The sequence below is a fragment of the Lupinus angustifolius genome, unplaced genomic scaffold (genome assembly GCF_001865875.1).
Source record: "Lupinus angustifolius cultivar Tanjil unplaced genomic scaffold, LupAngTanjil_v1.0 Scaffold_466, whole genome shotgun sequence".
Taxonomy (NCBI): domain Eukaryota; kingdom Viridiplantae; phylum Streptophyta; class Magnoliopsida; order Fabales; family Fabaceae; genus Lupinus; species Lupinus angustifolius.
This window is the reverse complement of record NW_017727854.1, coordinates 158139-185797: the sequence shown is the minus strand read 5'-3', so window position 1 is coordinate 185797 and position 27659 is coordinate 158139. Positions and strand designations below refer to the sequence as shown.

General features: G+C 34.6%; 6 protein-coding genes and 1 long non-coding RNA gene across 7 annotated transcripts; 1 reads left to right on the top strand and 6 right to left on the bottom strand.

The window, feature by feature from the left end:
• Positions 1-5864: 5864 nt before the first annotated feature.
• LOC109341464 (probable serine/threonine-protein kinase PBL7) lies at positions 5865-8371 on the bottom strand. The gene is made up of 5 exons (XM_019579382.1): positions 8075-8371; positions 7258-7442; positions 6991-7180; positions 6455-6846; positions 5865-6297 (listed from the first exon to the last, which is right to left on the bottom strand). The coding sequence occupies exons 1-5, from the start codon at positions 8220-8222 to the stop codon at positions 6016-6018; spliced, it is 1197 nt and encodes a 398-aa protein (XP_019434927.1). The 5' UTR covers positions 8223-8371; the 3' UTR covers positions 5865-6015.
• A 257-nt stretch (positions 8372-8628) lies between these two features.
• On the top strand, positions 8629-11124 carry LOC109341465 (probable serine/threonine-protein kinase PBL7). The gene is made up of 5 exons (XM_019579383.1): positions 8629-8914; positions 9547-9731; positions 9809-9998; positions 10143-10534; positions 10692-11124. The coding sequence occupies exons 1-5, from the start codon at positions 8767-8769 to the stop codon at positions 10971-10973; spliced, it is 1197 nt and encodes a 398-aa protein (XP_019434928.1). The 5' UTR covers positions 8629-8766; the 3' UTR covers positions 10974-11124.
• Positions 11125-11626: 502 nt separating this feature from the next.
• Positions 11627-13065, bottom strand: LOC109341463 (basic 7S globulin-like). Its single transcript, XM_019579381.1, has one exon. It carries the CDS (start codon positions 13061-13063, stop codon positions 11702-11704), a length of 1362 nt encoding a protein of 453 aa, XP_019434926.1. The 5' UTR covers positions 13064-13065; the 3' UTR covers positions 11627-11701.
• A 687-nt stretch (positions 13066-13752) lies between these two features.
• LOC109341469 lies at positions 13753-14847 on the bottom strand. The gene is made up of 2 exons (XR_002106961.1): positions 14662-14847; positions 13753-14468 (listed from the first exon to the last, which is right to left on the bottom strand). It is a non-coding gene; the product is annotated as an uncharacterized LOC109341469 (long non-coding RNA).
• Positions 14848-14961: 114 nt separating this feature from the next.
• Positions 14962-27430, bottom strand: LOC109341462 (aspartic proteinase-like). Its single transcript, XM_019579380.1, has 14 exons — positions 27119-27430; positions 26976-27036; positions 26785-26879; positions 26562-26674; positions 26304-26472; positions 26188-26227; positions 26003-26067; positions 25301-25414; positions 25107-25171; positions 24861-25017; positions 24661-24780; positions 24166-24254; positions 24003-24092; positions 14962-14972 (listed from the first exon to the last, which is right to left on the bottom strand). The coding sequence occupies exons 1-13, from the start codon at positions 27398-27400 to the stop codon at positions 24008-24010; spliced, it is 1455 nt and encodes a 484-aa protein (XP_019434925.1). The 5' UTR covers positions 27401-27430; the 3' UTR covers positions 14962-14972; positions 24003-24007.
• Positions 15920-18637, bottom strand: LOC109341460 (ankyrin repeat domain-containing protein 13C-like). The gene is made up of 2 exons (XM_019579378.1): positions 17252-18637; positions 15920-16512 (listed from the first exon to the last, which is right to left on the bottom strand). The coding sequence occupies exons 1-2, from the start codon at positions 18635-18637 to the stop codon at positions 16150-16152; spliced, it is 1749 nt and encodes a 582-aa protein (XP_019434923.1). The 3' UTR covers positions 15920-16149.
• On the bottom strand, positions 20218-22172 carry LOC109341466 (putative lactoylglutathione lyase). Its single transcript, XM_019579385.1, has 9 exons — positions 22083-22172; positions 21896-22012; positions 21693-21817; positions 21529-21593; positions 21223-21435; positions 21039-21086; positions 20814-20921; positions 20581-20733; positions 20218-20445 (listed from the first exon to the last, which is right to left on the bottom strand). Exons 2-9 carry the CDS (start codon positions 21982-21984, stop codon positions 20401-20403), a joined length of 846 nt encoding a protein of 281 aa, XP_019434930.1. The 5' UTR covers positions 21985-22012; positions 22083-22172; the 3' UTR covers positions 20218-20400.
• Positions 27431-27659: the final 229 nt, after the last annotated feature.

Below are 27659 nucleotides of genomic sequence, written 5' to 3'. Positions count from 1 at the left end.
GATGTAATATTTTAAATTAAACTATTCACCTCGAAGAACAACTTCATAAAATTTTCAAACCCTTCAACTTAAGCCTTATCTTGAAAACTTCTTAATTTATCAAAATACTCTTGAATTCTAAAAAACAAACACCTTCTACACCAAAATATTTCAAATGGCTACTTCAAGCATCTATTACGTAAGAAAGCTAAGCATTAACGTGGAGTGTCATTTTGACTTTGGGATGTTGAAGAAGAACCATGTTCATGTTAGGTCCTACATCGTTGGCGTTGGCTGAGATTAGCTTTTCCAAAAGCAAAACTTTGGTATACCCAACCTGGCAAGATAATTCTTGAAAAAACCTAAAATATGTTGTTAGGTGCATGAATAAATAGTACGAAATAATATTTACTAGCTAAGTCACGATCAAGTCGCGCTCTTTAAGATGTTTCATGGCATTGCCCAAAATGTGCAAGCAGACTATCAAGCACCTCGTCCCTAGGATAAAATATCTCAGATCTCTGTTATCGAATTATTACTACACTGTAAGAATCGATCTCAATACACCAACCACAATATGACTATCACTGCCAATTCTCGAAATTATCACAATATGGCTACCAATGTCAATTCTAGAAATTCCCACAATATGGCTACTTGTGCCAATTCTTTTCCCAAAATACTGACTACCAGTGTCAGTTCTCAAAATTCCCACAATTTGACTGCATGTGTCAATTCTTAGTGTCACATAAAGAAAGGAGAAGAAGTTTACCGGAAATGCGTCGGCGAAAAATATGAGGGAGAAAGAAAATGTTGAATGAAAGTGCATTCAATTTGGAAAGAAAATATAAAGGAAGGAAGCCTCTATTTATAACATGGGATTTTTTCAAGTTCCTCATCTCTCCTATGTGAGACTTGGGAGTTTTTTTTCTTCAAAACTCTTCTATGTGAGATTTGGGAGTTTTTTAAATTTCACACTCAAAAGTTCCCCATAATGGCTTCCAACAAACCAAGTTCCTACAATCCCCATCTTGAAATTAAAAAAGGATTTTCGAGAATTCATGTGGTCTCAATAAGATTGTGCATAAATAAAGGTGTCATGAGACTTGAACCTTTGCATAGTTACTAAGATCTAGATTTTATTAGAGTAACTCATAGTCTTGAACTCTATCTCCAACATCAAACTGCACACAACCTTTTCAATGGTGTATTTCGTAAAGCTCATGCGTTAAAGGCCATGTACGTCTATCCCAATATAGTGAACTCTCTAGAAATTTATGCCCCTAAGTTTCATAGGAAGCGACCCATACTTTCACATTCACATAGGTGAGTCTATCAAGAGTACTCATGTATCTTACGTACTCCACTATAATTGGAGTATAGATCTCATTAAGAACTTAACTCATCCTTACATATACTGTAGGAATCATGCTTCTCATAATTTTATAGCATGTTCATTCTCATATCACTTCACAACTTGTTATTACTCATTGAACCTATTTCTTGGGATCTCCAGTCAGTTAGGTTAGGTTACTATCATGAGTGATTCTCGTTCTAAGGGCAATAGTCTCATACTCTTAGAAGTATTATGAACTTTCTCTCTAGCTAGTCCTTTCATCAAAGGATCTGCTAAGTATTATGAATTTATTGTTTCTTACAGTTATAAAAGTGGTTCTCAAATTTTTGCAATAGTCACGGTACTATCATAATGGATTAACACAGCTGGTATCAACTTTTCCCATAGGGGAATCTCTACAAGCAAGCTTCTCAGCCAACTTGCTTGTTCACTAGTTGTTTCTAGTGCTATCATCTCAGCTTCCATAGTGGATTGAACCAAAATAGTATGTTTCTTTGACTTCCAAGAAACAACCCCATCAATTATGCTAAATATACAGCCATTGGCTGCTTTAGAATCATCTGAAAGAGTGTTCCAATCAACATTATTGAATCCTTCTATGACAACTGGAAACTTTTGGTAATATAATCTAAGGTTTATTGTTTTCTTATGGTATCTCATTACCTTCTCTATAGCATGTCAATGATGCATGGTCTCGACAAACTCTAGATAGTCCATCTCATCATTTACGGCCTTTTGCCATAAATCAGTATCCAAAGAAGTCAAAGCTTCTTGGAGACCTAATGGATCATCCTCCAATATATAGATCATATAATGAGGTTTATACTCTCTAGTAGTTCTTGCTCTCTTACTTCTTCTAGGTTTTATTTCAAACGTTTCATTTTTTACCATTATCTCTAATGACAGATATGTAACTAATTGATGTGCCCCACTATTCTTCAATTTAAAAAAAGAATTTATTTTCATTGAAGCCAGCATCGTTAGACTCAATGATCACTTTTGTGTTAAGGTCATAAAACCGGTACACCTTGTTGTTTACAGCATACCCAATAAACAAACATTCATAGGCTCTAATTGTGACTTTAATTCATTAGGGCATACCTTTATAAATGATTTCATGAGCAATTCTCTTTATCACACTGGACTGAGACTGTACTGATTTATCATCAGTCAGCTGATACTTGAGGTAGCGGCTAAAACATACTTTTTAGTCTCAGCTTCCTCATTATCATATTTCTTTTCAAGTACATACCTGTTCAAAGAGTTTTTTAGCGTGAGACAGTTTCCGATCGATTTATTTAGTGACTGGTTTATTCTTTCCTCGTCATCTCGGCTTTGTTGGAAAGAATTTCCAACGTCGACATAATGGTTTCAAGAATATTCCATTTGATCAAAAACTTAGCTTTATTGAATTATTAACAACTTCATATCATCTCAGTTTTGTGGAATAAATTCCCACACCGATTTATTTGTATGAATTTAGCAAATTAACACAAGTGATAGTGAATGATATTTATCTTCATTTCCTTTTATTAACCAAACTAATGAGTGATATTTATTTTCATTTCCTTTTATTAACCAAACTATTTCCTTATAGAATGTTGGTAAAGAATAAAGAATAAATGAATAAAGCAATAAATTGTTAGTTGCAGAATTTAAATCACAGAAAGTAATTGTTAATTGCGGAAATGTAAAAGACAAAAAGTAAAAGTTAGTAGTTAGATCACTCATTATGATTGTGTATTTTTCCTTTTCACAAAGATACAATTTATGAATTAAATTGCACTTTGATTCAAGGTTTCTTTCTTTGTCAACAAATAAAATTTATTTGATAACACTTTACTATTTTACATATGTAACCCTTTCAATACTCAATTGTAGTATAGTATAGGGTTTTGTCGAACCACAATGAATTGACTAATAGAACATTATTGTAAACATGTTATATTACTAATAAATTTTGAACATATTTTTGGTTTGATTTTGTTTATGAAATTTTAACATTCTAACAAGTAAACATAAACAACTAATATGCACAAATTCTTGAGGAGAAAATTTAGTTTGAATTACAGAAATATTTCTTAACAAGTTTCTATGAAAAATGTTTATGAAAGTTATATGTTATACTTTGGTTATTCCAAATATCAGTTATTAAATTTCCCTTAGTCCTCGGCGAGAAAAACTGATTTTCAAACCTTATAAATACACTAATCATTAGAAAAATGCCACTCGACGAAATAAGTTGTCACGCCTTATTGCAGGCTCCGTAAACATTAATTAGCCTTGATTATAAGTTTCTTAAAATGGATGTTGTGATTTGGAAAATGAACTAAGGTGTATTCCTACTTTTTAGTTTGTTTGTCAAGACTTTAAAACGAAGTATTTTGGATCTTGAAATCAAGTTTTAGGTGATCAAGCTAAAACAACATTAAGCACTTTCTAAAGAATTGAAATTTCCAAAGTAATAACTTAAACATAATTCAACATAATGAAACAAGAAGTTACAAGAAATATTCCTGAGCCAAAATTCAACTACAATTTAGGAGCATTATCCATCTTAATCCAGGGATTTAAGTTACTTTACCATGCACCAATGATATTGCAAAATGAATTTTTTGCATCTCATTTGATTACTCCTTCTCCTCTTCAATTCTAATAACAAAACACCTTAAAACAACCTAAGAACACTCTCAAGTGAGAGAGAACCAAAATATGAAGAAGAAGAAGAAGAAGAAGAAAGATTTACAAAATATTTACAATGTGTTAAAGTGAGGAGGTGGGTGTGCCTTTTATAGGCACCAGGAGACCTGCCAGACCGCCCAGTGTCTTGGCTGACCTGGTCCATGCTTAGTTGCCAACTTGAGCAGCCTGGCTGACCTGGTGCATGCTCAGATGTCTGCTTGAGCATTCTACCTGACCTGGCCTGGTGCTTGGTGTTTGGTTGGACAACTTTGTGCGCAGCTTTTTATTGACTTTAATTTCTTCCAACCAAGACCAAGTTTTTTAGTCATGTTTAAGTTTAAGAATGCACCTTACCATGCTTAGTTTTAAGCACATATGTGTCATGTACTTTGGCTTTATTTCTTCAAAGTGAAATAAGCTTTCTTTCTTCAAGCCTAAGCATTCTTTTTGGTCCAATTTCCTACGAAACTCAAGGAAAACTTGGACAAGAGGTGATTAAGAATCATATTATTCAAACACACAAAATTTATCTAAAAAGTGTTGAATTAAGTTGGTTTTCACATTTTTTTCATAGGATAAGGATCATGAAAAGTGTATGAAAATTAGGTATTTTTGGCACTTATCTATACCAAATTAATTGGGTAGACTTGTATGGACTATAGTAATCATAGAGATTTTATGAAAATTCATTCAGAATGAAATTCTTACCAAGATAATCATTTTCATTCTAGATAGCTATATCAATAGCTAGTTTATCCATTTTTTTCCAGCTTTTTTCGGCAGTACTAGAAATCAGTTTTCAGAACGTGTGCAACTTTTCTCATAATGAGGAAAAATACTATCTTATGTTGCCACCGTTTGAAGTTAGTCTCATTGAACCAAAATGGTTTGTCCAGGTCAAAGTTGTTCGGTCTAGTAATATTATCTATGAATATTATTGCTCTAGAAACGTCTTAAAATTGTTGTTACTATAGCTTGCAATAATTATAAATGGCATGAAATAATACTTATTGACTGAGACACGACCAGGTTGCTCTCTTTAAGATGTTTCATGGCACTGCCCAAAATGTGCAAGCAGACTATGAACTACGTTGTCCCCAGGATAAAACAACACAAATCTCTATTATCAAATTCTTATTGCACTGTAAGAACCGATCTTGAATACAGCCACCACAATATGGCTACCGTTGCTAATTCTAAAAATTCCCACAATATGACTACTAGTGTCAATTCTCAAAATTCCCACAATATGGTTACCTATGCCAATTCTTTTCCCACAATAGTGACTAAAAGTGTCAATTCTCGAAATTCCCATAATTTGGATGTCTATGTCAATTCTTAGTGCCACAAAAAGAAAGGGAGAAAAGTTTGCTGGAAATGCGTAAATCAAATTTTCATTTCTCTATTCTTAAAAAAATAAAAGTAGTTCTCCAAAACCTTTGTACTAGTTATAACATTATTTTCTTTTGGTCTACAGTGGGTTTAGCTTCAACTTCAAGTCATCAACCTTCCCCTCAACCAATGAGTTTGATGATTTTTTTATAAATAAAACTATATCTATTTAGACTTCTTTCATGTGAAAATAAAATTGCTCAAGTGGAAGATGGAAAAGTCAAAGGTTTTAGGTCAAGCATGTATGTTAAAAAATACATCAACCTCGTATGCTTTCTCCTAATTTGCAGATCATATTTCATGCCAAAACCCAATAAAATAAACATTAATTTAATTTATTTAGAAAATAGGAAAATAGTGCAGATAGTACCTTCAACTTAAATTAATATGTCTAAACATGTAAAGGGTAGTTCGGTGATATGTAACAGCAACAGAAAATGGTAAAAAAGCGATGAATTAAGAATTTATTTTTGAACCATAGTGTTGCAAACTGTTGTACACTAGCAATAGATGAAATTTAAAGTTTTGAACTAAAAATATATTGTATGCTGAAGACTCTAGGAGGGGATTTTACAACAAGGGTTATAATAACTAAAAGCACAGACTCATGGGTGAATATATGAATTTAAACCACCCAATGATTCAACATGGCCAGCACTCTTTATGAATGGTTCCTTTGGAATCTCTTTTTGTCTAATTTTTTGATTTGCTAGATGATGAAGAGCTGTTACAACATCACTCATATGAGGTCGTGTATCAGCTTCCTCTTGGAGACACATTGCAGCCACAGCAAGTGCTTGAAATAGACTCTTCACATGGAACTTATCTTTAAGCAAAGGGTCTGCCATTAGAATGAACTTGCTTCTGTCCTTAAACAAAGGATGTGCCTTCAAGTTCATTAAACAAGGACAACCTTAAATACCATGTTTTGTAGTATCTATTATTAGAGCGTATTTATTCATTTTAAGCATAAAAAAAACATAGCTAAACTTGTGATGAATATGAGAGTTGGAAAGTAAAAGCATAAATTGGAAGATAACATACCCAATCGATCAAATTTTGCTCCTCTGTTGGTCTTTGATAGTCAATTACTCTCCTACCAGTGATTGTTTCCAAAAGCACTACACCAAAACTATAAACATCTGATTTCGTAGTTAACTGACCAGTGGAAGCGTATTCAGGTGCACAATAACCATAAGTTCCCATGACCCTTGTTGAGACATGGTCCTTGCCTCCTGTAGGACCCATCCTTGCAAGTCCAAAATCAGACAATTTGGGATTGAAATCTTCATCTAATAATATGTTTGATGCTTTAAAATCACGGTATATCACTGGTGGATCAGCAGTTTCATGAAGATATTCAAGTCCTCTAGCTGCACCTTCTGCTATTTTCATCCTTCTTTCCCAATCTAGTCCCTCCTCATCTCCACCTATATCTATCATATTTATAAATAAAATAAGATGAATTCTATAAGCCCTAAAACCATAAACCCTAAACGTAAGACAAAAACAACCCTATTGGAAGTAGCATAGAATTTAATTGATTAAGAAATATAGTAAAATGAGATGAGATATGATACCTAGAAGGTGATCTTCCAAGCTTCCATTGGGCATGAATTCATAGACTAAAATCCTTTGATCACCTTCTGCACAATAACCAATGAGCTTGACAAGGTTAGGGTGCTTCACCAAGCTTAACATCAGCACCTCTGCGAGGAATTCTCGCGGTCCTTGCAATCCATTCCTGTTCTGTTGCTTCACAGCCACACTCTATAGTACATATATCAATCAAATATTTTAGAGCATGCATGAGACTTATTTCAAACTCTACACAGATTAATACATACTTGTTTAATGCTTTTTATGTATCCCTTGTACACGCTCCCGAATCCACCCTCGCCAATAAGACATTCAGGATTGAAGTTATCGGTTGCACCAGCCAGTTCTTGATATGTGAATACCTCAACATGATTTTTAGCAGTTCCATATTTTAGTATCTCTGCTGCAATAATCTGTCTCTGCCTGCTTCTATCTGCATTTAAGAAACATCAAAGTTAAAAAAACACATCACGATATTTTCCTTATGCTATCTGGGTTCATGAATTATGTATGTATGTATGTTCAACAAACAATCCTAGCTGCAAGTTATATTTGTCAAACTTTCATCATTACTTTATCCTATACAAACCTTTTACATAACATAACTATTCAGTATCCTTGTGAAAAAGTAATCTTGTACAAATACATTATCACATTCTCATTCTTTTTTTATAGTGTTTTGATGTGCAAATAATAATAATTATGCAAATAACACCATTCTTGTACAAATCATGCACCCATATTTCCAATTCAAGCCATGCTTTCAAATATGGAACATTTAACAATTTTGCATAATCTTTGGGATATTAATAAAAAGTGGGGTACCCACGTTGAAATAATTCAAATTTAGCCTTCATTCTTTTAAAAATTGGAAATTTCATGAAGCAATCTGTCAAAAACTCTAAAGCGTGGCATAAATTGAATAAATTTTTTAATGGTCTTTTAATCAATTAAATAAAAACCAACCTCCATTCTATCAGATTAAAAAGCAAAATATATAAGATATCAGACATACAAACAAAAAGGTGATAATGAATTCCAACAATATATATATGAGCAATGCACCTGATTTAAATTTAAGTGACATATCTCTGACAAATGATTTCAACGTTCTTTTTCCAGTGTCTTTAGAATTTTGGGTAGGACTAGTTCTGAAAGAGAGCGTGTCCGGATGAGAGCATGTGAAGCAACTCATTTTCTCAGCCCTTCCCATGGTACTAACCCAGATATATTATAATTATGTTAAGGCTTTTAACCTTAACATATAATAAACCCAATAACTTTATGCCTCTCAGAACAAGAATTTTGTATGAACAAATGATAATCAAAAGAGGAACAGCACAAAGAAGAAAATGAGGAATCAATTTAGGAAATATATATAGTTATAGATTCGATGGCAGCTTTCATGTAGGGTCCAGAAACTCGGAAATCTGTTTTCTATGTGTGTTTATAAGATAAATGTGATTTCTAATTTTAGTTTTAGGATTAGTTTCACAACATAGTAAGATACCAAGACTTTGCTTGCCTATAAAAGGACACATATAGAGAGCTTCAAAATCATCTTCAAAATCATCTTCACAACATATAGAGACTTTGCTTGCCTAAATTGATTCCTCATTTTCTTCTTTGTGCTGTTCCTCTTTTGATTATCATTTGTTCATACAAAATTCTTGTTCTGAGAGGCATAAAGTTATTGGGTTTATTATATGTTAAGGTTAAAAGCCTTAACATAATTATAATATATCTGGGTTAGTACCATGGGAAGGGCTGAGAAAATGAGTTGCTTCACATGCTCTCATCCGGACACGCTCTCTTTCAGAACTAGTCCTACCCAAAATTCTAAAGACACTGGAAAAAGAACGTTGAAATCATTTGTCAGAGATATGTCACTTAAATTTAAATCAGGTGCATTGCTCATATATATATTGTTGGAATTCATTATCACCTTTTTGTTTGTATGTCTGATATCTTATATATTTTGCTTTTTAATCTGATAGAATGGAGGTTGGTTTTTATTTAATTGATTAAAAGACCATTAAAAAATTTATTCAATTTATGCCACGCTTTAGAGTTTTTGACAGATTGCTTCATGAAATTTCCAATTTTTAAAAGAATGAAGGCTAAATTTGAATTATTTCAACGTGGGTACCCCACTTTTTATTAATATCCCAAAGATTATGCAAAATTGTTAAATGTTCCATATTTGAAAGCATGGCTTGAATTGGAAATATGGGTGCATGATTTGTACAAGAATGGTGTTATTTGCATAATTATTATTATTTGCACATCAAAACACTATAAAAAAAGAATGAGAATGTGATAATGTATTTGTACAAGATTACTTTTTCACAAGGATACTGAATAGTTATGTTATGTAAAAGGTTTGTATAGGATAAAGTAATGATGAAAGTTTGACAAATATAACTTGCAGCTAGGATTGTTTGTTGAACATACATACATACATAATTCATGAACCCAGATAGCATAAGGAAAATATCGTGATGTGTTTTTTTAACTTTGATGTTTCTTAAATGCAGATAGAAGCAGGCAGAGACAGATTATTGCAGCAGAGATACTAAAATATGGAACTGCTAAAAATCATGTTGAGGTATTCACATATCAAGAACTGGCTGGTGCAACCGATAACTTCAATCCTGAATGTCTTATTGGCGAGGGTGGATTCGGGAGCGTGTACAAGGGATACATAAAAAGCATTAAACAAGTATGTATTAATCTGTGTAGAGTTTGAAATAAGTCTCATGCATGCTCTAAAATATTTGATTGATATATGTACTATAGAGTGTGGCTGTGAAGCAACAGAACAGGAATGGATTGCAAGGACCGCGAGAATTCCTCGCAGAGGTGCTGATGTTAAGCTTGGTGAAGCACCCTAACCTTGTCAAGCTCATTGGTTATTGTGCAGAAGGTGATCAAAGGATTTTAGTCTATGAATTCATGCCCAATGGAAGCTTGGAAGATCACCTTCTAGGTATCATATCTCATCTCATTTTACTATATTTCTTAATCAATTAAATTCTATGCTACTTCCAATAGGGTTGTTTTTGTCTTACGTTTAGGGTTTATGGTTTTAGGGCTTATAGAATTCATCTTATTTTATTTATAAATATGATAGATATAGGTGGAGATGAGGAGGGACTAGATTGGGAAAGAAGGATGAAAATAGCAGAAGGTGCAGCTAGAGGACTTGAATATCTTCATGAAACTGCTGATCCACCAGTGATATACCGTGATTTTAAAGCATCAAACATATTATTAGATGAAGATTTCAATCCCAAATTGTCTGATTTTGGACTTGCAAGGATGGGTCCTACAGGAGGCAAGGACCATGTCTCAACAAGGGTCATGGGAACTTATGGTTATTGTGCACCTGAATACGCTTCCACTGGTCAGTTAACTACGAAATCAGATGTTTATAGTTTTGGTGTAGTGCTTTTGGAAACAATCACTGGTAGGAGAGTAATTGACTATCAAAGACCAACAGAGGAGCAAAATTTGATCGATTGGGTATGTTATCTTCCAATTTATGCTTTTACTTTCCAACTCTCATATTCATCACAAGTTTAGCTATGTTTTTTTTATGCTTAAAATGAATAAATACGCTCTAATAATAGATACTACAAAACATGGTATTTAAGGTTGTCCTTGTTTAATGAACTTGAAGGCACATCCTTTGTTTAAGGACAGAAGCAAGTTCATTCTAATGGCAGACCCTTTGCTTAAAGATAAGTTCCATGTGAAGAGTCTATTTCAAGCACTTGCTGTGGCTGCAATGTGTCTCCAAGAGGAAGCTGATACACGACCTCATATGAGTGATGTTGTAACAGCTCTTCATCATCTAGCAAATCAAAAAATTAGACAAAAAGAGATTCCAAAGGAACCATTCATAAAGAGTGCTGGCCATGTTGAATCATTGGGTGGTTTAAATTCATATATTCACCCATGAGTCTGTGCTTTTAGTTATTATAACCCTTGTTGTAAAATCCCCTCCTAGAGTCTTCAGCATACAATATATTTTTAGTTCAAAACTTTAAATTTCATCTATTGCTAGTGTACAACAGTTTGCAACACTATGGTTCAAAAATAAATTCTTAATTCATCGCTTTTTTACCATTTTCTGTTGCTGTTACATATCACCGAACTACCCTTTACATGTTTAGACATATTAATTTAAGTTGAAGGTACTATCTGCACTATTTTCCTATTTTCTAAATAAATTAAATTAATGTTTATTTTATTGGGTTTTGGCATGAAATATGATCTGCAAATTAGGAGAAAGCATACGAGGTTGATGTATTTTTTAACATACATGCTTGACCTAAAACCTTTGACTTTTCCATCTTCCACTTGAGCAATTTTATTTTCACATGAAAGAAGTCTAAATAGATATAGTTTTATTTATAAAAAAATCATCAAACTCATTGGTTGAGGGGAAGGTTGATGACTTGAAGTTGAAGCTAAACCCACTGTAGACCAAAAGAAAATAATGTTATAACTAGTACAAAGGTTTTGGAGAACTACTTTTATTTTTTTAAGAATAGAGAAATGAAAATTTGATTTATAACGAAATTATCCAACCAAAATATGTATTGGGTTGTATGTTACCATTACAAACTGATAGTGAAATCAGCACTTATTCAGCACAAAGTGCATTTGGAACAAAATATTGATAACTTAGAATGTTGTAGAGTGTGAACAGCTTGAATTGCGAAGAAGAAGGGAAGAGGTGAAACCGAATTTTAAGGAAACTAGATCAAACTCCACAAAATTGTCCTCCAATTGATGACCACCAATGACAATTGAAGTAGCAAGTGGAGTAGTAGGTTCTAAACCAGCTCCATCAACAAATGCAAGACATAACACATTCTTCTTATCAACTTTGACCATTGAATTTGCACCATATATTCTCCATTTAACTCCACCTTTCAGCAACAGATCAATACTTGGCACATCTGGTCCAGTAACACTATTCCTAATGGTTCTTGCATCAAAGCATGCCCCAAATGGTGCAACTGCTTTCACTCTCTTTATTTTTCTCACTGAAGCTTTGTTAACAAAATAATTCACAAGTGGCTGATAGATAGAAGTGTGTAATTTGGTGTAAGGAATTACTGTACTAAGTTTGGTACCCCCATGTCCTTCTTTGTTAATTGATAGCAGGGAAGTATTAAAGTTGAGAACTTGGTTGTCAACTTTTATTGACTTCAACCGAATGAAATACTCAGTGGAAGGATCATTATCATAGATTGGTCCTGTACTATGGCGGTTGAAAACAAGTGGGGTGTAGTTTAGAATTTTGGAAGCTTTAAGGTGAGGGGAAAAATAAGGGTCCTCACCAACAAAGAGAACCCCATTATTATGTCCTTTCTCTTCAGAAGTTGAAGGTAAACAAAGAGAAAACTTACGATGAAGCTTATATTTGTTTGCTAGTTGTGTTGGTAATGAAATAGAAGTCCTTGCAAGACCTAACACTCCTTTCTTCCCTTTGGCTAGGCCTCCTAGGAAGCCATCAATCCCAAACTTATCAGGGTATACACATGAAGAAATGAAGCTTGGGATATATGCATTGGAAACAACTACAGATGAACCATTATTAGTTGTATAGGTAGAACTAGAAGACAATAATATATCCTCTCCCACGTCTCCACTTACAAAGAACTCACCAAAGGGGTTGTATGGTTCAACACCACAAGTGTTGTTTGTGCATCCTGTTTTAAGAGGGTGGTTAGTGCAGTTAATGCAATCTGTGCCTTTGGCAATTTTGCATTGCTTTGTGCCACAGTGAAGAGGTTTGTAGGTTGTGGAGTTGTAGTTGTTGCCGCACTCAAACCATAGGAAACGTTCTCTAATATCAATAACAACATCTAACTTCACTGGGGGAGTTCCCATTTGAATAGAAGTATAGTATTGAAGAGTTGATGGATCTTTGTTAATGGGAAGGTGAAAGGCATGATAGGGTTTAATAGATTTCAATGCAATTGATAAAGACAAGAGTGAAAGGAGGAAGAAGAAATGCAAGGCATAAGAAGAAGACATTGTGAAAATATATGGTACAAGTACTAGGAGTAGTGATTAAACCCAGTGTTGATAGCTCCTTTATTATATACATTATACAAGATGGGATCGGATCCATTCTTAAACAATGTTGTGGCCATGTGAATATGTGATCAAACTTTTGGTCAAAAATGACAACTCACTCGTCATCTACACGCTTCAACACTCAACTTCAATCAATTCTAGGAGTTGACCTTCACTTTTTAAATAACATATAATGCTAGCTACATCCTATTGCTTTTTCACACTAAATTTTTCGTATACAGATATATGCCATTGTTAACTACCAAATGATACATATTAGCCTTTATATGGGTAAAGGGTGACATTTATCACCTTAATGTCAGTATCTAATGAAATAGTAAAACGATATAATAACATTTCTCTTGATAAAAGGAAAAGCAATTAACAAACTGTGTAGATGAATTTGATGAATGCATGGAGTAACTACGTTAGCTAGTTTGCACGTGACTACTGTTAGCTCAACACCTATATCCATTCCCACTTGTGTTATCTGTTATATTTAAAGCATGAGCACAAATCAAGTGTACCAGATTTAATGCTCAAAATCAGTTGTGAATTATGTTTCTGGTACACATATGTTGTCCCACATTTAATGTTATTTATGAGGAAAATAAGGATAATGATGGCTTTGTTTACATGACATACAGTGGAGAGAATACATTCGGATTCAAAATAGGCACAATTTGTGATAACACATGTAAATAGTTTCTGCAAGATGTAAATTCTCTGCCATCAATAATCAATCACTCCATGTCTATTCTGATTATTGCTTATGATGTGCCTATCTGTTGAGCAATATTATCCCACACTTTGGCTATGCCTTTTATCTTGAAATTATGGATTTGAATGGATAAATTTAGATATTATGATCTCACTGTTGAATTCTTTTTTAATTCAATGGCAATAATAGTTATTTTACATGATTTCTTTGTGTACAAGATAAGAGATAGGATAAATTATTTTGTGATGTCATATTTTGTTAAGCAATACACTGATCCACTATCCCAAAGAGTGTCTTTAGCAATCAATCAGTCAGTGTTAGGCAAAACAGTGAGCCACTAATTTAATTTCTAATTTTGTATAGAGGGTCTTGATGAATCATGAAGCAACGACTTATGTCATTCAATCTAGCTTAAGTGAATAAAAACAGCTTCAATTAGTTAAAACTGGTATCTACCATAGTACTGAAACAGAAGTGCACACATAATTTGAGACAATTTGAGGCACTTGCTTTTGCTTTGGTGAGACCACTCTTAGCACCTGAATTCTTGTTCTTGGTGTCATCATCTTCCATCGCACCAATACCACCAGCACCCCACTGTTCAGCCCAACTTGGTGCTTCACTTCCCATGTTTCCTGCTACCTTCCACAAAACAAGGATCAAGAGCTTCTTATATATTTCATATAAATATAACCATAAGCTTTTCATATATAAAGAATCAAGAGCTCAAATAAATCATTAAAGACCCAAGTCATAAAACTATGCTAGTTTTGAAATCTACAAATATTAAACTTCAAAGATAAACTATTAGAGAGAAGAATAATAGTACCACTACCTTGAATGACTCAGTTGAACTAAGTTATAGCTATATAGAGAGAGATGCATAGCCATGCTGAACTAATTTATTTTTATTTTTTCAACAACTCACCTATTTGAGTATTTCCATGTGATTAAGCAAACTATGTGCCATACCTTTCTTACATATTTAATTTTTAATACTCAACTTTATCATAAGCACAGATAGTGGTGACACTCATGTTATAGAAAAACTACTATTATCATACTCATTTCTAACTCAGCTCTATCTATTATATACTAAATAAATACATTAGGTCAACATGATAAGATAAAAATGGATATGATAACCTATTCTATTTTGCTGGGTAACCAAACTTTAAATTGTAACAAAATATAACATATTATCTTATTCTGTGTGACTTCCCTATTAACCAAATCAGCTATAATTAGAAAGTTTTATTATGAGTTGTGAGACACTTTCATAGAAGGCCAAAGGTATTTGTCATCCAATAATGTTCACTTTTATTAACAATGCATGAATCTGTTACTTAGCTGTTAAGAAGTCCCATCTAGTACATACTACCACTCAATAATTGTTTATACCACTGTTATTTCTTCTAATAGTTTTTCTTTTGCCTTTTTCAGCGTAAAAAATGGAAACTTGTGAGGGGACCAAACCACTTTTATATATGTTTAGAAGCAGTAAAAGAAATTATATTTCTTAAAATTATATCACTATTAAAATATTAATATTTCTTATTGCATCTAAAGATGTGGTTCAATGCTACACAGCAGAGTTAGAAAACTTTAAAAAGAAAAAGGAAGGGTTGTCCAGAGATGAGAAAAAGGACTAAAGTTTAGAGAGAAACGTCTTTTGTACTAAGGGGATTGAATTATGCAGAGATAAAGTAAAAGTGAACAAGAGCCTCAATCAAATGAATAACTATAACACAAGTACAATATAGAAAATCAATACTTTGGGCGCTATTTTAGAGAATTGATTGGAGAAGATAATTCTTATTTGAAGAGATTCCCACAGTCAACAACAACTTGTACGTAAATCAATTAAGTGAAGAAATTGAGAGACTCTAAATCTCAAATATACTTGGATTCCAAAATTAAATTCATTTTCCTTTTGAGCTGGAGTGTGCATTTGAACCACAGATATATCTACCTTCTCTTCATCAATATCTAAATGTTAGCCCCTTACCCTAAGCAGCAAATGCAGTATGCAGAATTTGACAAAATGAAAGAAAAGAACCTATATATTATAAGACTGAAAAAATAAAACTGTAAGCAAAGAAACATAGCTTTAATTAGCCACTAAGTACCCTTTTCTATGAACACCAATTTTCTTCTCCATGCCACAGTTGGTTGGAAAATTAGACGGTATATCTACATTGTGGTCGCAAGTTGGCGTTAAAAACAAGTAACAATTAACAAATAAAGACAACATCCTATTCATTCATATCTCTCTTATCCAATCCTACCAGAATAGAATTGTTTAGTTTCCCTTTGTTTTTTTTTACTTGGACTTTCTCACGGACTTGGATTTCTTCATTTTCTTTGATTTATCATCCACACCAGTACTGCTCCACGTATATCCATTAGGAATGGCAAAAGGGTCTGAATCCAATGACATGGAAGAACATTTTTGTTGTTGCAGCTTAGTCGATTGGCTATTGTTTCGTCTAAGCCATGTGGATGGTGCAGATGAAGTTGAGTACCGGATTTCTTCTGGCTTTTGCTTTTCATCTCCATCTTCACTGCTTGTGACCAAATGCCTTGGACTTGAGAATGGAGTGAAGAATTGCTCCACAGGTTGCAGCTCCACAAACTTTGTGAACGTTATCACTACTTTTACTGTAGGGACCACCGGTATAGCCACCTGACCCGAAACAATAGAAAACAGAAAATCTTTTTGATAAATTAACTTATTGAACATAACCTACAAACCCATATTTGACAGTTTAATACCTATGCAAGTTTCATCATCTACAGTTGATGATTAACACATGGTATGGTTGGTGATATGCATAGATATTAAACTCTATTTTATAAGCTACTTCAGAAAAATTATAACTCTAGCCGTCTGTTATCTTATGCTCCTATCGGTTAGTTTATGAATTGATCTCATCATGCAAGTTTGATTCAGTGAGCTAATTGATGTGCTTTAAACATAACACATTTAACTCCAAATCATAAATCAAATAAAATCAACCATGCTGCATCTTTAAGCATATTGATGTTATGGTACTTGTTGTATTAATAAGGTTTATCAATGGTCAACAGGATAGTGCCAAACAGAAAAGTACTGAAATGCCAAGACATCCTGGGGTGGGACCAGATTGTACCATTGGCCTGTATGCATGGGGTCCACATTACTCATGACCCTTGATTCAAATGAGGGTCCTAAGTAACCGACCACATGGGTCCCACACAGTCCCACCAAAGCTTCTACTAGCATGTCAAGTCATGCTGTTGCTTGCTGAAACCACCAAATCCCCACACCATACATAACATATATAATAATAATTATCACAAAATTCCAAAACAGAATCTGATTTTATAACTTAAAAGACAGATTTGCACCTCAAAATAAAGTTTATTACAAATAACTCCCTTACCTTTACCGGGAACGTTCCCGGTGGGAACTTTGTTGTGAGTAACTCTCTGAGCCTCCTAACCGCTTTAACCTTGTTGGCAAGAATGTCCAGTAACGGTAACAGCTCCTCCGTCTTTAACGGAAACTGCTCCGTTAGCCACACCGACGGCCGTAAACTCTTAACATACTCTTTCTCCTTTGTCTGCGGTGTCGCCGTCATAGTAACGCTAGCAGTTACCGATGACATTCTCGGCGGTGCAGTGGCTGTTGAAGGTAGGTCCACGCTGTTCCTTCCCACTGGGACCCACTCCCTCTCCTGACTCACGAAACTGCTGTGTCTTCTCTTATCGTGCAAAGGGAATGGGTTCTCCGCGACGAGAAAACCGTCTTCATCTTCGTCTAGTTCTAACGGTAGAACCTGTTCACTTCCAGCCACATCAGATTCGTTAGTGGCGACTTTCCGTGACCGGAAACTGAAAACGACGTTGTTCATTTCGTACACCTTTGCTTTCCACTCTCCAACGCTCTCTGTTTTCTCTTGTTTTCTCCAATTGGTTCTTCTCACTAGCTCGGCATTTGTGACATCCATTCCGGGACGGTAAACGCTCGTCTGAGAGCAGAATCCTTCTATGTCAGACTCGCTCATCGGTCCTCCGGCGTTCTCAAACGCATCAAAGATTTTACGGTCGTCGCGGTTAAGAACTAGTAACGAACCGGAGGAGATATTGTGTGTGAGATCTCCGTCGCCGAGGAAGAGGAAGCTCTGATCAGCGCGCTGGATCTTCAAGCCATCGAAGCCAGCGAGAGAGGTATCAGCGCGGAGATTCCCGCCGAGCTTCCAGATTTTGTAGGTGTCTGAGGGAGCGATCTTGCCGACAAATGGAATGACGGAGCTCTCGAAATGGAAGGAGATTTCCATGTAGAAATCTTTCATACGGCGGAGGACAGAGATGACGCGAGGCAAACGGCGGCGCCATTTGGACCAGGCGTTGAGGTGGTGGAGACGGAGGAGAACATGTGAAATATCAGAGGCGCGGCGGCAGAGAGCTTCCTGTAAAGCATTCCATCCAGCAGAATTCTGAAGGGAGACGTCAGCGCCGGCATTGGCTAGAATGCGGGCGGCGAAGACGTCGTTGAGGCGAACAGCTATATGGAGAGGAGTTTCTCTATTAGGAACGTCACGGCGGTCAAGAAGGGCTGAGATCTGATCCGCAACGCGCTCTTGAGCGAGTGAGTCAGAGTCAGTTAGAGTTTTAGAAGGATCTGGAAGACGAGGAAGCGTAGAGATTAATCTAGAGAGTTTGGTGTGGTCTCCCAAAACGACAGCGTAATGAACAGGGCTGTGAGCGTAATGCTCAGGCTTAATCACTGAAAACGACGTCGTAGGAGGAGTGGTGGGTTTGGCCATGATAGAATAGAGAAAGGGAAAGGGGAATTTCAACTTCAACTTCAACTTCAACTTCAACTTCAACTTCAACTTCAACTTCAACTTCAACTTCAACTTCAACTTCAACTTCAACTTCAACTTCAACTTCAACTTCAACTTCAACTTCAACTTCAACTTCAACTTCAACTTCAACTTCAACTTCAACTTCAACTTCAACTTCAACTTCAACTTCAACTAGTAGGGAGTAGTAAAAGGAAAGGGAGAAAAGGAGAAAGGGTATTATGGTAAAAGGAAAGGGACATTGGGATTGATTGGATGGGTATGGAAGGGACGAATCGAACACAAAAAAGAGTAAGTGTTGTAAGTGTAGCAAGTGTGAGAGGGGCACGGCTTTTGGTAAAAAATTAATAGAAATAATAGTAATAGTGGACAAAAGGCTATGGGCTGAGGTAACAACAATGCAATTATCCATTTCATTGTTGATGTTGTAGTCATTGGTAGAAGTCTATTACTGAGTTTAGGATGAAAAGTATATTTTAATATAATAGCATATGTAGGTAGAGGCGTAGTTGGGTGTACCTATCTTCATTTGGATTTGGATTTGTTTGAGTGTACATGTCTGCATAACGTTACCGTACACTTTAGTCAGACCTACCAATACTCCCATATGACCTTGTCCTTTATTATTATCAGATCAATATATTAATCATTATCTCCTTCCTCATTGCTTTTTATTATATGTGCTTCTTCAGTCAATTTTGTATTTTCATAATCATTTCTTTCTTCATTTGACGGTTGCAGCATGGAGATTTGGTCTAAAGTAGATATTGATAATTTCAAAGCAGTGAGCAAATACATAGTGGCCTTTATTCATTTCTGATATTTTAAGCTTGAGGGAATGAGAGGGACCCTTTTGGTCTTAGATTTACTTGTTAGAGTTGTGTATGAATAAAGATTGTTGAATGCTTTTGTTACACCCAAACCCCAGTTTTGAATAAGTATCTTTATTAAAATAATATTGATGAAAATGATATTGCTTTAGCCTATGAACCCCAAAATGTATGATCTTAACTCTTAACTCTCACTTCTTAAGCCTTTCTTTGCTTCCAAACCTCCTCCTCATTTGCCTCCTTCTCTTTCTATCAATTATTCTACTCAGATTCCCAATCCAAGATCTCATTTTTTCTATCAATTCTTTGGCTCATAGAGCTATCACTCCTCTCCAAGACTAGCATTGTTGAAGCGTAGAAAGTAAAACATACATGCTTCACTTCAGATAGAGAGTAATCCATTATTTGATATTTGTGAGTTTTTACCAATGGTCTATGCTTTATCCGGGTTTAGGTTTACTTCTTGTTTACGTTTTTAATGAATCTACTCAGTATCCCACTTTCTCATATTTGCAGCTATGGGTTCTCTTGTATAATCTATCTATTGCATATTTCATTTTATCTACCTTGGAACTTCTAATTTTCTAAGATAGGATTGGATAATGATGTCATTCCAGGATGCTTTTTATAGGTTGATCGATTGGTTAGGATGAATGATGGTTAAATGGATTTTTTGCAACCCTTTTTATAGGTCCAGTTTTAAAACACTGCTAAGCGACATTTAATACTTGAATATTATATTAATGATAGAGCATGTTACATAACCACATAGAAACAAGGATACTGAAAGTAGTAAATATAAATAAAGGTACAAGGATGAGTGATCAATGCTAGACAGCTTATTCACACAAAAGCAGTACAGCTACTTATTTTTGTTGTTGTAAAGCTCATTCTTCACTGCTGCAGTTCCTTCAGGAAATCTTCATTGTCAACGAATGCCTACAAAATGAATTATGAATTATAACACAGTGCATTGCACTCTATCAGCACCAATAATTATGAGGCTAATTCACACGGATTAACATAAAAATATAACATCAAATTAAGTTAAAATGGTAGAAAGTGGAGACTTACAGTTTTCCAGCCTTCTGGATCTAAGAAAGAAGTGATTTTGGTTTTAAGGCCGGGAAGGGGCCCAGGTTCCCGAATAATCTTCCCTCCGACTTCTTCTATGACTTTCTTAACTAACTCTGCAGTCTTGTATACGTCATCAGTGCCAACAGCAATCTGATACATGCCACACAAAGTTTATCAAGTCTAGGCTACAATAAAGTAAGGTAATATAACCTATTAACGAACACACTAACCTGTGCATAAGCATCTCCCTTTGAGTATTCAGTGACACCATAATTATATGTCAATTCTAACACAGTTGTCTCATTCTCATCTGCATACCCAAGAGCTGCTACAGTGTACTGCAGAACATGCAAGATGCAGCATCAGTGGGATAGGTTCAACAATCAACATGTATTATATATATATATATATATATATATATTAATTACTAAGGTTAAGTTGATAAGGAAGTTCACCTTGGACTCAGGCCTATCATCCTTCCTCACAACCTTCAAGCCCAAAGCCTGTCACAATATTCAAATCACATATCATCAGATGCAGTTCTGTACTTAAAGCTATGAGTTCCTGAACTAGATCCTTAATTCATAGGAAGTAGGAGATCAAAATTTGATCCTTAAATATTTGGACATGGAGTGGTACCTTTTCATAAAACTTAATTGCACGGTCTAAATCACCAACACGAAGTGCTATTTGAGCAAATGGATCAGTGATTGAAGGTCTTTGGATTAGTGCAAAAGGGTAACCATCAGGATCCTTTACAAAGGCAATGATAGTTGTTCCACCCTCAACTGGACCAGGTTCCCTTGTGATTTTTCCGCCCTTGGCTCTTATGTTTTCAACCAATTTGTAAACCTGAAAATTCAAGTAAAACTCAAATGCTTCATTTTGTTCACACTGTAAAATAGATGCTCAAGCTTCTGTTAAGTTACATTCTAGCTTACTTACATCTTGAGTTGCAATACCAAAATGTACAAAGCCATCTCCAATGTCATATGAGGTCACTCCATAATCTGACAATAAAAACACATTCAAGGACAAATAAATGGTAACTAAATGTTGGAGGAATACAACAAAATAAGGTAAATTATATTATAATGAAAGAATCATACTGTATGTTAATTCAACAGCAAAATAGGATTCTTCAGGACCAAACCCAAGAAAAGCATTGGCATATTTCTCCTCTGGAACATCTCTTTGCCTCAAAAGCTTAAATCCAAGGCTCTCAGTATAAAACCTGACAAAACAGTGAGGAAATGTTAAGCATAAAGTTAAACATTACAAAAGTAATAATGAACAAGGACTCTCATTGTACTTGATGGTGCGCTCAAGATCCCCAACGCGGTAGACAGCATGAAGGAAGCGACGGTTATCTTTGTTAGGCCAGTCCAACAAATCAGCCATATTCAATGTTGGATGGAGTTGCTCTGATCTGAAACATAAGCCACAAACATAAGCCATAGATAGTGTAATAAATAGAGAGATAGAGATAAGAAGCTAACCAGTTGAGAATTGAGATAGAGTGAGTGTGTTTGTGATGAATAATATCATATGGCTATGCTGCTATATATAGAATAATATAATATAAGCTGTGTGATGCCACATACCAATTTAGTTATAAATAATAACACTTTACCCTCTCATTTTCTTAGCCACTCGACCAGATAGTTTATACTTTAATAATATGCATACTTTATATACAAAATGTAAACTGTGCTAATAGATATATTATCTTTTTCAATCGATACTCCTAATCCTTCAAATTTTTAAATGAAAATATTTCATATTTCTATATTACATGTGTCATTTCTTTCTTTCTTTTTTGATAAATTTATTTGTTAAGAGATGGAGAATAAGGGAAGTTCTTCATAATTTGTACCCCGATGCATAAAGTTAAAAGCACCGTACTGTATTCTTCCAAGTTAACGTCCAGATTCATATGAAGTTGTTTAGATTATGGTCATTGTCCTCATTTAGAAATAACAAAACCTTCTCTTCATTCTTAGTTTTCATTTGGTCCAACTTCTGGTCCAGATACAAATAACATACAACTACTTTTAATTCAAAATTTTAACCATAAATTTCCAACTACAGAATTTAAATTGCAATAATGGAATAATATCCTTTCTTTTGAATAATATGTTATATGTTTATATTAAATAAAGTTACATAATTGAAATTGCTTTTGAACACAATGTTTCTCCTTGGTAACTTAATTATAACATGGATGCACATTATTGGGAAATTTATCTCAATGATGCTAAAAAATACGGAAATACAAATTTTTTTGGGTCCATCTTTATATAACAAAACATATTTTTTCTTCACCTTGAGAAGTTGGTTTGACTCATACCAACTTCCGAACAATCAATCCATTTTGTTATTTAATATAATTCACGTTAAAAAAATTATACCAAGAAATTGATTAGGGTCAATTTGAATTTTCAAAGTGACTGAAAATTTGATGTTGAGAAATATAATCAATGTATGTTAGAAAGTTACCCATCGAAAATTCAGTTATCCTAAACCGACTTTTTAACAATAAAGAAATTTTTTTTTGTAAGTTTTTTTATAATTATGTATGTATTTTTATAACAATAATACATATATACTACACTAATATGTCTAACACAATTTGTCATAGAAAGATATTTTTTTCATAAAACATGGTACGTGGATAAACCTTGACCAGACACGTAACTTTCGCTATACTTGGACCATCTAGCCTCGGACAGCGTTCCACTGACACTGTCAGATTTGTTTGGCACACGTGGTAAGTGTTTTTCATGGAGATTGTGGAGTTTGAGTGAAAAAAAATGAAAAGATATCATGTCAATTTTAATTAATATTAATTATGATTATCAATATGAAATGATATATATTATATACTACTAATCATATATATATGATGAAAAATTTAAAAATTAATAATATTTTAGACTGAGAGATGTCATTTCTTTTTATGCAATTCAATGATCACATTATACACCTACAAATATGGTGAATGGATGACTCTAAGATAGATTAGACTAAGTTATGTTTATCCATTTTTCGACCCTAAATATTGAATGAGTCTAAATTTTGAACCAAACTTGACTCTAGACCCAATAAAATTCAATCATATTCAACTAAACCGAGTGAACATGAAAAATCCAAGTCTCATGACTTCTCTCCTCACCATAATGGTAATATCATCTTTTATTAAATCAATTTATTTCGAATTATTTGATTTGTATTTACAGATAATAATAAATTGATCCTTAATTAAACGTATAGTGGAGATAATAATAACAGTGTAAAAAACAGTGTGTAATGTTAAATCCATGAAATTTATGCAGCATACACACAATAATACATGCAAGTTGCAAAATAAGATAAGTAAAGAAGCGAGAGGCATGTCTACAGCAAATCCAACTAGTAACATGATTTATGCTGCTTCGGCAAATCCAACTCTCTTTTCACCAAAATCAAAGACCGTGTGATAGCGCCCCATGAAGACATCTCCAAGGATCCTGCACCATATATAAATCAAATTCATCACATATAATTCATCACATATAATTAAACACATTTCATTTCATGTACCAGAGAGGGCCACGTGGAGGAGGAATATCCAAAGCTGTAAAGCCACTAATGCATTCAGCTGCAGGACCTTCACCCACCTTCAGGATGTACTGGAAAATAAACCACATGAGGACACACACAACCAATTTGCATACAACTTATGCAACTATCCACTAATAACCACAAAAATATTATTACAGTAGTAGTAGTAGTTGAAGTCCATAACTTATAAATGTGACAGGGTAGGAAGTCAAGTATCATTTATCAACCAATGAACAAGAAAAACACAAGGCAAAAACACTAGGACCGTGGAAGATGTCAACCCATAATTCTTTCAAGTAAAGAAGCTATATGACATAACATACTGGAAAGCTTTTTTCAACTGATGTTAACTAGCTTCACGATGTTATTCCTATCTCCACATGATTTTTATCTCTTCATATAACATAAAGGGTAGTAACTAGCAAGTGATCAGCCCTTGTAAAAAGGAAACAATCAGGTTCTAGTACATCATACCTCTTGTGGGCCAAGATCAAAAATTCTTCCACCAATCGTCAAAGAAACAGTAGGCAATGAAGAGATACTTCCACAGTCAACAGCTGATTCTCCCATTGGACTTGGCATTCTATCACATAGCTGCAATATTGTCATGAAGGCTAGAGGGTCAAAAGAGGGATTGAGGTACTCAACTACAAAAACCAAGACAATTGACTAACCTGATTGACATAGCTTAGTATCCGATCTTGTGTCTGATTCTCACTCAGCTGCCTCTGTATCCAAACAACTGCCATCTCACATGCGGAGCAAGAAGCACCATGAAGACCACCAGATGTTTTTCTTTCATTCTCATCGACCACACTCTCGATACCCACACTAAAATGGCAAAACAAAAAAACGTGAATACATCGAACTATCTAAGTAATTGATAACAAAATCCAAAGAGTAAAATATGCGGGCCTTACTTCACCCCACGAGTACCATCAAAGGCGCACAATCCAATATCGGAACAGATCTTCTTTGGCTTTGCCTACAAGAGTTAAAGCTAAAACCATCAGAAAATTCTTTCTGAAAGATAACCAGAGATCTATCTAACATGCACACAACCTTGCAAAAATTAAATGCAACCAAAATATGCTATATTACAAATGTTACTCACTTCAGCCAAAAGCAAGTCCATGATTGTTTGCCCATACTGTGACACAACAGCCCTGCATTCTTTGCTTACAACTCCAGATGCTCCAATTGCATGATTTATCATAGTAATCACAGTCTATAATAACAAACAACATATTTGATTATAGAAACGCGCTAGTCAGGAGAAAGGGAAGGAAAAATAGTTAGGGAAATAACTTGGGGCCAATAGAGCAGTTAGTTAGTTAGCAAGAGGGGATCAGCTAGATAAACGGGAGATAAGGGTGAAAGGATTCTTTCAGAGAATGGTAAATAATAAGTGTTTTTCATCTTTCGCTACCGACCATCAATTTTTCAGTTGCTTATGCGTGTTTTATTAATTTGGTAACATAAACAATGCAACCACAATTGTCAATTTCTAAAGGCCCTAATATGCAACCACAAGAGACAATTCCCGGAGGAAGAACAAATTGAGTGCTGCATGTAATCATGTTAAAATAGTAAACTACCTAAAAGCGAAAAAGGAGGATGTATAACTGATACCTACCATTAGATGGATAAGCATTCAACAACTATAATTTAAGATCATCCATAAGAAAATTACTTTCATTCATCCTGTTTATCGCAGGTAACGGTGACAGTTGCTTAACTGGCTTTCCATCAAACTCCACAGTCAAAAAATTAAAGGCTTAAATGGCAACTTATTTGTAAAAGTATTTATTCATACCGTTGGACCTGCCAATAAAGAAGTCCCTGAGTCTGCAATTGCTGAACAGCCATTAGCACAATATCCTGAATAATAATATGATCAGGACATCAGGTCAGTCTAATTAATCACAGCCATGAACCATTTACGAAAATGCTCAAAACATCATAGGAAAAACTGAAAGGCATTTCTACTTATACACATACCAGAGGGTTTCCCGTCAATAAGTACATCTCCCATGTCAAACTGAACAAGGAAAAAATAAAGCATTCAGCATATTATATTTTAATAAATAAAACAAAGGTGATATTTGATTACTAACCTGCCAATATCCTTTTCTAGTTACAGGCACATAAGTGTGCTTTCCCCTGTAATGAGCAGGATCAACACCACCAAACACAATCTCACCCCCTTCCTCTTCCTCTGGGTTACGGTTGAGCCAAAATGAAAATACTGGTTCCTTAATAAGACCTTGTTCAAGCATATTATACCTGTGACATGCAGATCTAAGAATCACATGGGAATCAAATAAACATTTAACAAAATGATAAATCAACATTTAAAAAACGTTAACAGTTACCACACTGGAACAGCCTTTCCAACTGATATCTCTTGAAACCCAAGTCCTAGTATACCATCAAACTTTGCCACCAAAAATATAACACCAGGCTCTCTAGTTGCTTCAATAAATTCCTGGTGGGGATAAAAAAAGGTACTCAATCAATTATAAATTGACATAGTGAAGGATTTAAGCTCACACATCCTCTTCTATTGGCTGAAAAGGGATTGATAATCAGCATTACCTGGTTCTTTACAACTATGTCACCAACTCTGACACTGTCATAGCTAAAGAAGCCAGAAATTGCTCCAGTACCATACTGAATTGCAGCACGAGTTCCTAAATAACAAGAAGAAAAACTTCAAATGTCATAAGTAAAATCCCATATTCTATGTCCTTGAAATGGCATAAATGAGAAGTATATGATTTCCAAACCATTTTTCCTATACGAATTTGATTTGGTAGACTTGTACTTGGGATGGAAGTAGCATGAAACCTGCACCAATATGCAAAACGACACAAGGAAATTGGAGTTGGAAAATAATAACAAGTTCCCATAGTTGTAAAAAGAAGCTTACCGAGAAGGTACATTTGGAGGAAGGAAGCCAGAGATTAGAGCTACCAGTGTCAAAAATGACAGTGAACTTCTGAGGAGGATTTCCAATACCAATTTCACCATAATACTGAGCATCCAAGTAATTCTTCAACCCAACAATGTCAGTTTCGTCCATTCTTGAAGCAACACGATTGTTAGGATCCAATTTAACCCGTTTCAGTGCAATCCTATGCAACCCATGGTCACGTGACATTACACAACCAAACAACAACAACAACAACAAAGCATGCAATCCTTTACTCATCTTCACCTGTTTGCAGAAGAGAGAAACAAGTTGAGAGATGAAAACAGAGAATTCAAGACTTAGGAGTTAAGGCTCTGTCATATTATTTATTCCTTTCTTTCAGGGACAATTTCAACACTCGCTTCCCATCACATCTTAGCCGTACATCTATTCATTCTATATATTAATTGATATTATTTTTATAGTATAGTAGGATTTAGAAGATGATATATAATTGTTAATGCTCTCATATATATTATTTTAATATGTATGAGGGAGG

Excerpts from the sequence above, each read along its gene's own strand:
- LOC109341464 (XM_019579382.1), bottom strand. The coding sequence starts at position 8,222 with ATGGGAAGGGCTGAGAAAATGAGTTGCTTCACATGCTCTCATCCGGAC. Across the intron at positions 7,443-8,074 it reads GTCACTTAAATTTAAATCAG|ATAGAAGCAGGCAGAGACAG; the intron begins GTGCATTGCTCA and ends TCTTAAATGCAG. Across the intron at positions 7,181-7,257 it reads ACATAAAAAGCATTAAACAA|AGTGTGGCTGTGAAGCAACA; the intron begins GTATGTATTAAT and ends TATGTACTATAG.
- LOC109341465 (XM_019579383.1), top strand. The coding sequence starts at position 8,767 with ATGGGAAGGGCTGAGAAAATGAGTTGCTTCACATGCTCTCATCCGGAC. Across the intron at positions 9,732-9,808 it reads ACATAAAAAGCATTAAACAA|AGTGTGGCTGTGAAGCAACA; the intron begins GTATGTATTAAT and ends TATGTACTATAG. Across the intron at positions 9,999-10,142 it reads CTTGGAAGATCACCTTCTAG|ATATAGGTGGAGATGAGGAG; the intron begins GTATCATATCTC and ends TAAATATGATAG.
- LOC109341463 (XM_019579381.1), bottom strand. The coding sequence starts at position 13,063 with ATGTCTTCTTCTTATGCCTTGCATTTCTTCTTCCTCCTTTCACTCTTG.
- LOC109341460 (XM_019579378.1), bottom strand. The coding sequence starts at position 18,637 with ATGGCCAAACCCACCACTCCTCCTACGACGTCGTTTTCAGTGATTAAG. Across the intron at positions 16,513-17,251 it reads CGGGAACGTTCCCGGTAAAG|GTGGCTATACCGGTGGTCCC; the intron begins GTAAGGGAGTTA and ends GTTTCGGGTCAG.
- LOC109341466 (XM_019579385.1), bottom strand. The coding sequence starts at position 21,984 with ATGGCTGATTTGTTGGACTGGCCTAACAAAGATAACCGTCGCTTCCTT. Across the intron at positions 21,436-21,528 it reads TTGGTATTGCAACTCAAGAT|GTTTACAAATTGGTTGAAAA; the intron begins GTAAGTAAGCTA and ends TTGAATTTTCAG. Across the intron at positions 20,446-20,580 it reads ATCCAGAAGGCTGGAAAACT|GCATTCGTTGACAATGAAGA; the intron begins GTAAGTCTCCAC and ends TTCATTTTGTAG.
- LOC109341462 (XM_019579380.1), bottom strand. The coding sequence starts at position 27,400 with ATGAGTAAAGGATTGCATGCTTTGTTGTTGTTGTTGTTGTTTGGTTGT. Across the intron at positions 26,880-26,975 it reads AAATTCGTATAGGAAAAATG|GAACTCGTGCTGCAATTCAG; the intron begins GTTTGGAAATCA and ends CTTGTTATTTAG. Across the intron at positions 25,018-25,106 it reads GATGGTACTCGTGGGGTGAA|TGTGGGTATCGAGAGTGTGG; the intron begins GTAAGGCCCGCA and ends TTGCCATTTTAG.